Source organism: Balaenoptera acutorostrata, chromosome 1 (assembly GCF_949987535.1).
Source record: "Balaenoptera acutorostrata chromosome 1, mBalAcu1.1, whole genome shotgun sequence".
Taxonomy (NCBI): Eukaryota; Metazoa; Chordata; class Mammalia; order Artiodactyla; family Balaenopteridae; genus Balaenoptera; species Balaenoptera acutorostrata.
The window spans coordinates 110,076,737-110,090,714 of record NC_080064.1 but is presented as its reverse complement, the minus strand read 5'-3'; the positions used below and the strand labels follow the sequence as shown (position 1 = coordinate 110,090,714).

The following is a 13,978-nucleotide window of genomic DNA, read 5'->3' as shown; positions in this document are numbered from 1 at the left end:
CACCAAATTTGGCTGTCCTCCAGAGTCTACCCTCTTTCTGCTTGGAGCTTGTTTCACCGGGCTGGAGAGGTCCTGTAGATCTCAATTTTTTCTCTCACTGGATGCCTTACTTAAACCGAGATACTTTGAAATCATTGCTAGTTGCTAGATAGTGGAGGAGAGAAAGGAAGAAGTAAAGAATCTTTCCAGTCGCCTGACTTCATTATCCTTTTCAAACCAAGCCAGGACAAAGAAAAATTCTAAGACTGCAACCTTTCATAGCCCTCTAAGGGCCAAGTCTCACAGATACTTCAGTTCTTGCCCTGATGGTGGTCACAAAGGGGTAAAAGATCCTCAGGTTTAACTGTAGACCCAAAAGAGAAGTACAATAGAAATTTAACCTTGTGACTCTGCAGGAAGCAACAATTTACAGGTTAAAGTCCTGGTTTCAGTTTAATTGTAAAGGATGTTCATTTATTAGTATTTCTAAACTATGGGGACTTTCCTGGTGGTCCAGTGGTTAAGAATCCGCTTTCCAGTGCAGGGGACGCTGGTACAATCCCTGGTAGGGGAACTAAGATCCCACATGCTGTGGGGCAACTAAGCCCGTGTGGCAACGAAAGATCCCGCCTGCGGCAACTAAGACCTGACGCAGCCAAAAATAAATAAATATTAACAAACAAACAAAAACACTATGGCAACTTCTCTAGCCAAGAATGCCTAAGCTGGACTCTCAGAACCTTCTCAGGGCTAGTGAAAGCAACTATGTTGCAGTGAGAGCAACAGTCCTTGGACTCTGCCACTTAATAATTTTATGGGTGATCTTGGCAATTCCACTAACCTCTCCGCGCCTCAATTTCTTTTGTAAAGTATGGAAAGAACATATGCCAACATGGGGTTTATAAAGCACCATATAAATATATACGCTTAAATTAAGTGCTTTGTGGGAAATGGTTATTTGCCCAAAATAGACTATTAAGAATGCAATTCATTAGCACTCATCCTGAAACACCTCATCCTGACAGAGTAGTGAATAATAAATTAGGGATAAACTGAAAGAAATTATTATCACTGTCAACACAGGGATAAACATGATCCTAACCCAGGAATCTGCTGATAGTCTTTTTTTTTTTTTTAATAATTTATTTTATTTATTTTTGGCTGTGTTGGGTCTTCGTTGCTGCATTCAGGCTTTCTCTAGTTGCGGTGAGCGGGGGCTACTCTTCTTTGTGGTGCACCGGCTTCTCATTGCGGTGGCTTCTCTTACTGCTGAGCATGGGCTCTAGGCACGCAGGCTTCAGTAGTTGTGGCTTGCGGGCTCTAGAGCGCAGGCTCGGTAGTTGTGGCACACGGGCTTAGCTGCTCCGCAGCATGTGGGATCTTCGCGGACCAGGGCTTGAACCCATGTCCCCTGCACTGGCAGGCGGATTCTTAACTACTGTGCCACCAGGGAAGCCCTGATAGTCTTTTTCTAAAATTAGGATATTAGCTCAGACTTTGTCTTTAGAAAAAACAGAATGTACCAACAGGATAAAGTTATCATCCTGAGGGATTTCTAAGCTGATTTCTCAGAGGTATCCTGGGAGGTTATGGAGAAACCAGGGCCCCAGTAGGCAGAGTCCATCAGCTTGTATAAAGCTTTGGGGACCTGAAACAGAGAAGGTTCCGCAGTCACAAAGCTTGAAAAGCTGTTCAGCATCTTGGGTTCTTTGGTAGCTAAGTCACAGGGGCCTGAGCTATTATTATCTCTCAGATTTATGTCTCCTTGATGCTACTACCCCACACTTGGGAACCACACAGGTATGAGTCACTCCCTGTTACTTAATCCAGCAGTTGACCCTTCAGAACTGTTGACTCATAAGAATTTAAGGTCACATGTATGAGAGTAAGATTGAAGTACATGGATAAAATATGAAGTCTATGAATCCAAAAGATCACCTATCTTCACCAGGTGTATTAGGGTCCCAACAGAAAATAGTTGACATGCTCAAAATAATGAAGGGCTACTTTTAAAAAGTGTTGGCAAGGGATAGGTCAGTAACTGGAGGCTAGTAACAGCCTTACACCTGAAAGGACAAAGGGAGGTAATGGCTACTGAGACTTGGAAGGAGAGATTGCATTGAGTGGAGCAGTGGCCTTTAATCAAAGGATACAGCTAGGTCCAGGTGACCCCAGGGGAGGGAACCTGGGAAATCAATACACTGATTTCAGTCTTTTCTCTCCATCCCGTCTCCTGCCCAGAGCTCCCTACTGACTGAATCCAACTGGAAGCCAAAGCACAGGGAACCCGTTGATGAAATTCATACAGGTTAGCCTCCCAGGATAGAGAACGAGATACAGGAAGGAGGAAAGTGATCTAAAGGAAAGACAGAAGAATCCAGCACACCATCCATTTCCTGCAAGAGAGGTTATCTTTGACTCTCCTTGCTCAAGTGTTGCAGACCAGCAGCTTTATGGAGATGCCTCCTGAATTAGTTCTGAAGCAAAACTTAATTTGGGGATTTTGCTAGAAAGGCTGCTTGGAGAATTTACTTCTCTCCAGTTTCTTAACTGCAATTTGAGATGAATTAAGCTGCCCAAAGTCAAGTGAGACGGTATTGTGACTAAAGGACAAACTACAGAGGAAAAAAACGCTACTAACTCTATGTAGAAACTGTAGTTTTAGAAAGAAAAAAAAATTTTTAAGCTGAGGGACTTGGGGCAAAGTCACAGCCGGTTTTTTAATATCTATATACTTTAGATAATACACACCTTGCAAGATAGGTATGTTTGTGTGCATGCAAAGTTCCTAGCTCACTGACTGACACGTAGCACAAACTAAAAGCATGTTATTATTTATGATATTGGCCTCTAAAATATCATTTTACTTTACAGTAAGAACTTTCTTAAACTTTAGGACTGTTTATGGTAGCAGAGTGCAGCCCCACACAGGGCTCAGGGGTCCCCTATAGTCTAAACTTACTGTTAGCTATCAGACATCTTGCATAAACTCCTACATAGGTGTAATTATCACTAGGCTGCTCCCACTTCAACCTTCTCTTGTATTTTCTACCTACTGATCTTGGAGTAGAGGGCTCACTTTCACAGAGAGAGAAAATCTTAGGCAAGTTGCCCTAGTTCATGGTTTTTTCCATCATTTAAGAATATTTACCCTTCAGAGAACTCTAGGTTCCTATCTCTCCAATTCCCTTCCAACTTTCCCATATGCCTGATGATTTTTCTCACTAGGATTTTTTTTTAATTTTTGGCTGCACTGGGTCTTTGTTGCTACACGTGGGCTTTCTCTAGTTGTGGTGAGCGGGGGCTACTCTTCGTTGCGGTGCGTGGGCTTCTCATTGCGGTGGCTTCTCTTGTTGCAGAGCACGGGCTCTAGGCGTGCAGGTTTCAGTAGTTGTGGCACGTGGGCTCAGTAGTTGTGGCTCCTGGGCTCTAGAGCGCAGGCTCAGTAGTTGTGGCGCACAGGCTTAGTTGCTCCGCGGCATGTGGGATCTTCCCGGACCAGGGCTTGAACCCGTGTCCCCTGCATTGGCAGGTGGATTTTTAACCACTGCGCCACCAGGGAAGCCCTCTCACTAGGATTTTAATTCAACACTTTCAGTTCTTTGCTTCTCAAGGCTTTCTGAGTTCCTGCTCTTTTTCTCTCAGCAGAGCAAAGACCATATATACATTTATGAGGTACCTGCCAGATGTACCTTATAGTTAATATGTACACAGTATTGTTTACCAAAAAGCAATTATCCACATGCAGCCTAGTACATGGTAAGTGTTCAATTTCCTAAATACTGACTTTGAGAGCTTACCTGGAGATTCTAATGTTGAACACTGATACTTATTATATGTCCTTGACTTTGGTATTACCCTCCTTTATTTATTTTAAATTTATTAATTTTATTTATTTATTTTTGGCTGTGTTGGGTCTTCGTTGCTGTGCGCGGGCTTTCTCTAGTTGCGGCAAGCGGGGGGCTACTCTTCGTTGCAGTGCGCAGGCTTCTCACTGTGGTGGCTTCTCTTGTCGTGGAGCAGGGACTCTAGGCACGTGGGCTTCAGTAGTTGTGGTGCGCAGGCTCTAGAGTGCAGGCTCGGTAGTTGTGGCGCACGGGCTTAGCTGCTCCGCGGCATGTGGGATCTTCCCGGACCAGGGCTCGAACCTGTGTCCCCTGCATTGGCAGGTGGATTCTTAACCACTGCGCCACCAGGGAAGCCCTACGTTCCTTTATCTGAGAAAGGCATCTTTATTGCCAATGGAGCAGCTTTTGAGAACACTATACACTAGACTAGAACACCCAAGTAGCCAGCCAGGTGGGTCTGTTCAACCCTGGCTATCAACAGGGATTGCGCCACAACCAGACTGCTACTCATATTTACTTAATAAATATGTGCTGAATTAGACTGAGATAACAACAAGCACCTTATTAACTAAGAGTAGCTTAGAAGCCAGCAGAGCAAATGCACTATGTCCAAGCCTCCCTGGGCCTGATGTTCTTCCCGCACCCCGCCCCTTATCTTGGCATTGACTTTACTCCCACACAAGGCACAGAATCATCTACTTCAGTTACTATTCTCCTCTCTTGGTGGTTTGCTTTTAGGGAAGGGAGTGGGGGATAAAAGAAGGAAAGAAGATGCAAATTAATAAGCCAGTCAAAAGTTCTCTCCATTCTCACTTCTTACCTCAACTTGCTCTGCCTGTTAACAATACCAGCTGACGAGTAGCTAGATAAGGAAAAGGTAGAGAGTGTGAATGGGTCAGAAGAAGGCACCAAGAGGGGAAAGAAGATGCCCCTCACAAAACCACCCTCCCGCTGCTCCACCCTCATTAGCTCAGTAGGATGGGGAAAACTTGCTCTTAAGGATTATCTGTGACCAGGGAGTAGATACAATTTTTGCCCAGGAGACGGAAAAAATTTCAATGACACCTGAAATGGTAAGACTTTGACATTTTAGTAAGAAACATTTTTTTATTTTAAATGATAGTACAAAAATGGTATATATAATATAGATCTGTATAGGTGTACATACACACAAATGCTCACACACACACACACACACACAAACTTGCTCATCAGAATCAAACCCTATTTAATTAAAATCCTAAATAAAAAAGAGAAGTATACTTAAGTTTTCTTAAAACATACTGTACATAAAGCTGTCAGACAACCTGAAAAACTGAAGATGTTTTGAGAAGAAGCTAGGCACCCCACCTACCCTTTCTCTGCTCCCCCCAACACAAATGGCCTTGGCAGAAGGACAGTACACAGGGCAAAGCCAGAGAAGGGAGCTGCTGCTATCATTACTGTTGATAGAGCAAGATGCCTGAAACCAACTAGGAAGCACAGGATATAGGGTATGACCTAGATTAATTCTCAGAAACAAACCACTTAAGAATAAACAGAAAATATGTGGTAGGGAAGGAGGGGAACAGAAAGAGGAAAGACAAGGCCCATAGATTAGAAATGACCTATTAATTAAATTCTAGTGCCTGGGAAAGACTCAATGAGATAAGAACAATGGGGTCACAGACGCAAAGTAGTTAGAGGGGAAAGGGGAGGAGAGAGACAGGGAATCCCAATTTCCTGCCATTAACAAGCCAAATTGCTATGTAGTAGTCTGGAGTCTAGGGATATCACCCCACCTCCTAATCTTAAGAGAGGCTTAAAAAAAAAAAAGGCAGCACCAGAGGTTCAAAGCTACTTAATTCGAATTCACATCCTTCTTGCTCCTGGTCTCTTGTTAAATATATTGGCATAGGAAATAGAGTACTAACTCAGAAGGGGAAAAGATCACATAAAGTGGAAATAGATAAGAGCCTAGAGCAGCACATAGGCGGTCTTAATATGTATTCCATTCTAAAGCTCCTTTTCTGGCCATACAGAGCTGTCTATATAACAAGTAGAGAACAGGAGGCCATTCTCCAACAAATCTGGACAAAAACCGATTCCCACTCAATATTAAACTTCTGGGAATAGTTCACTATATGCCTCATGTCTTTTAGCTCTGGGGGTCCATAATGTTGTTTGTTAGGAAAGAGCCACAGAAGTTTTCTCAAAATGATCATTCCTTCAAAGGCTGAGATGTCTAAACTGGGAAGCAGATGTATAGAATGTCTGCTCCTTCTGCCATGGAACTTTATCTAGGGTTTCTTTCCTTTTCAGAGGTGTAAGAAATTATACAAATGCCAGTCAAAACAGCTACCATAGGAGCTGAAAGGAGGTTTGCTCTGTGGAAAGGCAGCTCCATCTCTACCCCGACCCTGCTCTGAATCTTTCAGTTTACGCGATGTCATCACACTGTATGCTAAAGAAATCTCTGCAAAGCTAGGTACTAGCTCTCCCTAGGGCCTCACTCCTCAGGTTTCTCATTACTGCCTGTTGAGCATGCCTCTCAGAAAAAGGGCCAAAGTAATGCTTTTTCTTCCTCAGTGCCTTTACTCAATTGAAAGAAACCCTCTCTAATGCTTTTAATGAAATAAAAATATTTCCAGCTTTTACCAGGTACTTTAGAGTTGAACCTCAAATAAACAAAGAGAAAAGTGGGAAAATTCATATGTATTTATAAACGTACACAATATATACATGCAGCAAAGGGATGTTAAAAATGCCCTGGTCACAAAACACCTAACTTCAACTGGAGAGCCCTCTGTTAAATTCATTTCTTTTACAGCAATATAAAGAAAGAAAGTCATTTTGCATGCCACAGATTTCTAATATTACTAAGCAGACACAAACATTTTAATAATGCAGTGCTAAGGCTGAAAAAGGGGGAGAAGCAAAGGCAAAAATTACGAAACACAGATCTGACAGAGAAAAAGAACATCTTTTAAGGTGCTGAGTTCAATATACAGAAAACCTAAAGCCAAGTTCTCCCATATTTCAATTAAGAGACCTCAACTCTGGCATTACAATTAAGGGATCCCACAGAGGTAATGATAGGAAGGGAATGTACATTTATACATTTGTAAGTAATTTCCCTGAAGCCAGGAACAAGAACAGAAATATTAAGATTTATTTCTTTCTCCTTTTTAGGGGAAAGCTTAAAACTAAAATGTAAATGTAGGGTCTAATATTCCTATATTAATACTGATATTATTAAAGCAGCTTTATTTTAAAGTAGGCAATCATCCTAGGCTTCAGGTTTCTCCTGCTCAAGTACCATCTCTGAACCATTTGTCTGTTTGATTCTCTGTAATCCAACCTTACCAATAAGCCAGTTGGAATCCCCAAACCCAGAAGATATAGCAACATTTTTCCAACTTCCATGGCTGATCCAGAAAAATATGCAAAATCATACAACGGTACTGCCATTCATGTCTTTAATATTTAATCTAACTACTTCAAGGGATCCTGACCTACCATTCTCTCTATGGCAATACAATTAGAGATCAAGTCCTATTTCCCTTCTCTGGGATGCTAAAAGGTCTATTCCAAGTAAATAAAAACAAATGCCCTTTTGCTACCCACCCCTTTCTAGACATTTCCCTTCTCTCTCTCCCTATCCCAACTCCCCCTTTAACTCCCTATCTCAGAGACCCCATCATCAAAAATGACTTGGGCTGTATTAGATATTTTACTGGGTGGGAATGGTAGGCTCTTACAAAAAAAGAATAATAAGAAACTCTAAACAGTTCCCCCAAACAGTAGGGACTCTGTATGCTCAGAAGGGAGTGTTGGATGGAAACTCCCCGCCCTCAATCAGAAGCTACCTCAGAGAGTGAGGTGGTTGGGCCTGCATATTTTCTACACAGTTAACCTCCACTCCCTTAACAGGAAAGAATAAAAGAAGGAATTAAAGTCAATGTATGCACCAAGAACACACACAAAACACATCTAAAATAACACTTGGTCCCTCTATAGTTAAGCTAAAGCTTTGAAATGGCACACAATAGCAGCTTATTGTTAGCACCTGATTCACAAAGGGACTCAGAAAAAGGAAAAATATTGCAAACAGAAATAGGACGATTTGACAGCAGATACCACAATTTTACCCTCTCCCTTACCTAGGCTGCTCCACTGCATTTCTCCATCATCCCCAACAGTGCAGACTAATCTCTGATCATCTGGGAAGTGCTTAGTACTTGGTCCATGGAGAAAACCTAGCTACGGTGGCCCACAGCCAAGATTAATTTCAAAACTGATGTTTTTGGGCCTTCCTGGTGGCACAGTGGTTAAGAATCAGCCTGCCAACACAGGGGACATGGGTTCAAGCTCTGGTCCAGGAAGATCCCACATGCCGCGGAGCAACTAAGCCCGTGTGCCACAACTACTGAACCTGCGCTCTAGAGCCCGTGAGCCACAACTACTGAGCCCACGTGCTGCAACCACTGAAGCCTGCGCACCTAGAGCCCGTGCTCCACAACAAGGGAAGCCACCGCAATGAGAAGCCCGTGCGCCGCAACGAAGAGTAGCCCCCGCTCGCCTCAACTAGAGAAAGCCCGCGCACAGCAACAAAGACCCAACGCAGCCAAAATAAATAAATAAATAAATTTAAAAAAACAAACAAAAAAAACTGATATTTTTGTCTATAAACCTCTAATAGCCAATTCTGTTTGTTAAATTTGGTTTGGGGAGTTATGTTTTCAGTCTATTTTGAGCCCCAAATGATTCTGCACCTCTGGAAAACTGCAGCAAATTACTTCACTAATCAAGGTAAACAGAACCATGTTAACTGTCACATTTTATTCCAAATTAAAAATGTATGTTTTCCCCGTGATTGATAATTAAGAAAACCATATTCTAAACAGTCATTCAAATGTTTACTTGGCACAGCTCCCTCTGGTTGCTTCTAATTTACAACAAAGCAAGCAAGCAAGCAAGTCCAGGATGATGACCTCTCCATAACCCCTCTCTCTCCATCCGTATTCCCTTTTTTTTAAAAAAAACTCCAAGAAATCCCAGCAATGAAACACTTTCAAAAGTATATAGGCAAAGGGAGCAGGCATAGTGGGAGAGAAGACAGTAAGGTGACGAAGCATCTGGTCAGAATCTTTGGTTCCTTACATTACGGCACTGGTAGTTCTCACTCCCTCTGCCAGCACATACTGAGCACCTATAAGGCACAAAAGCTCTGCACAAGGCCCGACCTTAAGGAAATAGAGCGATTTACTCAACTCAAATAAGATGGAGAAAGCTATACAACGTCCTCAGCATTCATCTCTCCCCCTGTCTTTTCTTGCATATGAGAGGATACCACGTAAGTTCCACAGAAAGGCACACTTAGAAAACTCAACAAAGTTTTATAAAATTAAAAAGTTGATATTAAAGCTTGACATTACATAAATAAATGGTTGGAAGCAAGTTGTTCTGACAACAGACTACCCTCCTGATTGCAATTTCATAAAATCCAGCCAGAGCAAAGTTGGTATCTCAGGATCAGATTGTTTCCTAACCCCACGAGCCTCTTTCTGGCCACTTTCCAGCATTGCAGAGGCACAGCCTGGAGGATTTTGGATTTATATACACTTCTCTCCTTTCCAGTTTTTAAAAATTCTATTTCAGTTTCTTAAACTGGCATCTGAGCTATGGACACACAATGGATGCAAATTTAGTCAGGCAATCACACATTTCTTTTCAGTGAAATTAACTCAGGATAGTGGGGAGTGCCTGCCCGTTCCTTCGGAAGTGGAATATATTTCTTTCTCTTCCCCAAAACTTGCGTCTAATCCCTCCTCCCAATTAGGTTTCTCCTCTAACAGGTACACATCATAAACCTAAGGCAAAGTTTCAGGTCACTTGATGGTACAACTATAATATTAAAGGCTCTGGGCGTGTCCATATTAGGGATATTATTTTAAAATCTTTTGATAGAAAGTCAGTTATTTAAAAAACAATCAATCTGCAACATCCAGCATTCTTTTACCTCTATGCTTCAAGCAATGATGTGAGCTGAGAAATTTGGTCCTTATTCTTTTGGTCCCTCAGAAGACTTGTTCCCTAAATTTGGCTTTGAATTTTCCAGTTGCATAGAGAGCCTTCCTGAGCCCAAACTCTGTACCCTGCTATAGTTTTCTTCTTTAGGACATTCTTAATTTTTATACAATGTTTGTCCTTTGTATTTTCTTTTAAAAAGAGGAAAAAGATGGACACAGCACAAGCTGTGGCCCTTGCACATTAAGTTGAAACAGTTTCCATGGAAACTCCAGTATGAGGCTCTGTGGTCCCTACTGCTCCAGTCATTTCTGTCTCTCTCTCCTCCATCTCCCCCTCTGTAACTACTACAGCATCTACCTCAGCCACCTCTTCAACCATGGTGAAATCAACTCCATTGGGCTGCTGTCGGGCCATGGCCTCTAGCTTGAGGCGGTACTGTTCTGCCTCCTGCTCTTTCTTTAGGAGCTGGTGTCGGTATTCCTGGGCTCTTCGATTAGCCTCCTGGAGTTGCTGCTGAAGTAGCTCTCTTTCAGTGCCTTCCTGTAAAAGTAAACCACCACAGGTAAGAATTCCTGAGAGTAGACAAAAAAAGAAGGGTTTGGGCCTTGAAAGTTCTGGCTTTTGAATCTTTGCCTTCTCTTCTCTCCACCACTGCTAAAAACATTACCTTGCTTTCCTCCACACTGTTTGTCATCTCTTCTATCCTTGGTTTCTTAGTCAGTGGCAATTTCTCTGCTTCTTCTGCCTCTTCTTCAATGACAGTCTCCTCTGCAACCTGACCAGCAGGTACAGTTAGAACTATAAGCCAAAGGACACCAATTGGAGGTGATGAATACATAGTAAAACAAAGAGACTTTGCTTACTTTGAATCAGACAATAAACTAAAATATAGGGCTTCCCTGGTGGCGCAGTGGTTAAGAATCCACCTGCCGATGCAGGGGACACGGGCTCAAGCCCTGGTCTGGGAAGATCCCACATGCCGCGGAGCAACTAAGCCCGTGCTCCACAACTACTGAGCCTGCGCTCTAGAGCCTGTGAGCCACAACTACTGAAGCCCATTCACCTAGAGCCCGTGCTCTGCAACAAGAGAAGCTACCGCAATGAGAAACCCGTGCACTGCAATGAAGAGTAACCCCTGTACCCCTGCTCACCGCAACTAGAGAAAGCCCGCACACAGCAACAAAGATCCAACACAGCCAAAAAAAAAAAATCATCTAAACTAAAATATATTCTCTGATATCTCACTGTTCATATATCTTTGGATTTTAGAATCAACAGGCAAGGCATGGCTTTACAGAGAGAAACCAAAAAGATTAGAGGCACTAAGAAGACCTCAGAAAGGAAGGGTGAAGATTTGCAGGTTTGGAAGCCATGCAGTTAAGACCCAACTCTGAGGCTTTTATATAGAAATGTCTGACTGTAGATCAGAAGCTGTGACCACTTAGCTTACAATTCTGCAGGAATAACTTATCTAAAGTAGGTCTGATATCTTAAATAAGAATTTTGAGAAACCTTTCATGAAAGCAGTTTGCCATTAGCTGTGTCTAATTTAACGATTTCTCTTACAGATAAGTGAGAAAAGGGTCAACACACATATGCACACAACACACATGATGCACTACACACCTATCCGAATGGCTAAAATTAAAAAAAAAAATAGTGATACCACCAAACGCTGGCAAGAATGTGGGAAACTGGATTATTAATAAATTGCTGGTGGAAATGTAAAATGGTACAGTCACTGTAGAAAATAGTTTGGCAGTGTTTTATAAAAGTAAACATGCAGGGCTTCCCTGGTGGCGCAGTGGTTGAGAATCTGCCTGCCAATGCAGGGGACACGGGTTCGAGCCCTGGTCTGGGAAGATCCCACATGCCACGGAGCAACTAAGCCCGTGCGCCACAACTACTGAGCTTGCGCATCTGGAGCTTGTGCTCTGCAACGGGAGAGGCCGCGACAGTGAGAGGCCCGCGCACCGCGATGAAGAGAGGCCCCCGCTCGCCGCAACTAGAGAAAGCCCTCGCACAGAAACGAAGACCCAACACAGCCAAATATAAATAAATAAATAAATAAATTAAAAAAAAAAAAAAAGTAAACATGCATTTACCATATGACCCAGAGATTTTACTTTTGGAAATTTACCCCAAAATTGAAAACTTATGTTCCCATACAACCTGTACATGATTGATCATAACAGCTTTACTCAGATATAGCCAAACCCTGGAGACAGATTAAGTAGGTAAATGGTTAAACAAACTATGGTACACCCATACCATGGAATACTACTCAGCAATAAAAAGAAATGAACTATTGATACAAACATCAACTTGGATAGACCTTAAGGGAATTATGCTGAGAGAAAAAAGCCAATCTCAAAAGGCTATATACTGTATGATTCCATTTATATAACATTCTTGAAATGACAAAAGTATAAAGATAGAGAACAAATGAGTTAGTTAGTGGTTGCCAGTGGTTAGGAATGAGGTGGGAAGGGAAGTGGCTATAACACAAGGGATACAGAGTAGCACAAGGAATCTCGGTGATGGAACTGTTTTGTATCTCAGCTTTGGTGGTGCTCATGCATTAAATTGCATAGAACACAAACTCACAAATGAATGCATATAAAACTGGAAAAAATTTCAATAAGGTTGGTGGATTGTACCAATGTCAATTTCCTGTCTGTAATATTGTACTAGAGTTATACAAAATGTTACCATTGGGGGAAACTGGGTGATAGGTATACGGGATCTTTCTGTATTACTTCTTACAACTATACATGAATGAATATATGAGTATCTCAAAATAAAAAGTTAAAATTATACTTAGGTTTTAGGATGCATTACGATTTTTGTTTAAAGCAGATTTACCTAGTTATTTGGTTTGGTTGATTTTAAGATTAGCTTGTATTCCTTGAACACTCATCAACTGATAGCAGTAGAAAGCAGCTTGGATATCTGCTAAGTGGAAATGGAAATTCTGTCTGGGATTAAAAATTTCTTACAATTAATTCACAAAATTTCAGCTCTCCTTCTTTGGGCCTGGTTAAATGCATCTGTAAAAAGTAGTGTAGTGGACTTCCCTGGTGGCGCAGTGGTTAAGAATCCGCCTGTCAAGGCAGGGGACACGGGTCTGAGCCCTGCTCAGGGACGATCCCACATGCTGCGGAGCAACTAAGCCCGTGCACCACAACTACTGAGCCTGCACTCTAGAGCCCGTGAGCCACAACTACTGAGCCCGTGTGCCACAACTACTGAAGCCCATGCGCCTAGAGCCCTTGCTCTGGGCTCAATGAGAAACCCTGCACACTGCAACGAAAAGTAGCCCCCGCTCGCCGCAACTAGAGAAAGCCCGCATGCAGCAACAAAGACCCAACGCAGCCAAAAATAAATAAATAAGTAATTTAAAAAAAAATTTAAAAAAAAGTAGTGTAGTTTATCTAGGCAAAACCTCAAATTTTATTTTTTCCTTAAAACAACTTCGTTCTCATTTATTTAACTCCATTACAAGCAGAGTCTCTCACTTACTCAATGAGCCCCCCAAAACTTTAAATGATAATCATGTCCACAAAAATATCAGTGGTATATTTCCAAATAAAGCTCCAAGAACTTACGATACCAAAGCCTGAATTATAAAGGTTTAATTTCTACTCTTTCTTCCCATACTGCAAAGATCCATCAATTCAAATATTTTGAAAATTATAAAATCCCCATAATTATTTAGGCCAAGTCAAAATTTTGATGACACAAAAGGTAATTATACCAACCCTCCTTCTCCAGCATTTCTGAGGAATGAAGTTGTAATGATTAGTTTCTTTCTTTTTTCAAAAAAAATTTACTTATGTATTTTTTGAATAAGTAATACATTCACATGGTTCAAAGATTAAAAGCTATAAAAGCATATACATTGAAAAGCTTCCTATCCATCCCTAGCTACCCAGGTGCCCTGCCACAAGGGAACCAATGTTATCAATGTTGTTTCTGAATGTTCTTCCAGAGATAGTCTAAGTCTATGAACATATTAGCAAATATACATATATTTCCCTTTTTAAAAAATACAAATGTAGCATACTCTACACACCCCTGCATCTTGCTCTTGTCACTTAATATATTTTGGAGATCAGACCATACTTGTATACAAAAAT

General features: G+C 41.7%; 1 protein-coding gene across 6 annotated transcripts in view; it reads right to left on the bottom strand.

Moving 5' to 3' along the window:
- Positions 1-4,914: 4,914 nt before the first annotated feature.
- The window catches only part of GABPB2 (GA binding protein transcription factor subunit beta 2), a 28,510-nt gene continuing 19,446 nt past the window's right edge, over positions 4,915-13,978 (bottom strand). For all 6 annotated transcript variants that reach the window (XM_057548945.1, XM_057548952.1, XM_007178025.3 and 3 more), the window contains 2 exons: positions 10,507-10,637; positions 4,915-10,379 (listed from right to left, as the gene is read on the bottom strand). In XM_057548945.1, coding sequence (XP_057404928.1) covers positions 10,080-10,379; positions 10,507-10,637 — 431 coding nt within the window. In that variant the 3' untranslated portion in view covers positions 4,915-10,079. The remainder of the gene's footprint in view (positions 10,380-10,506; positions 10,638-13,978) is intronic.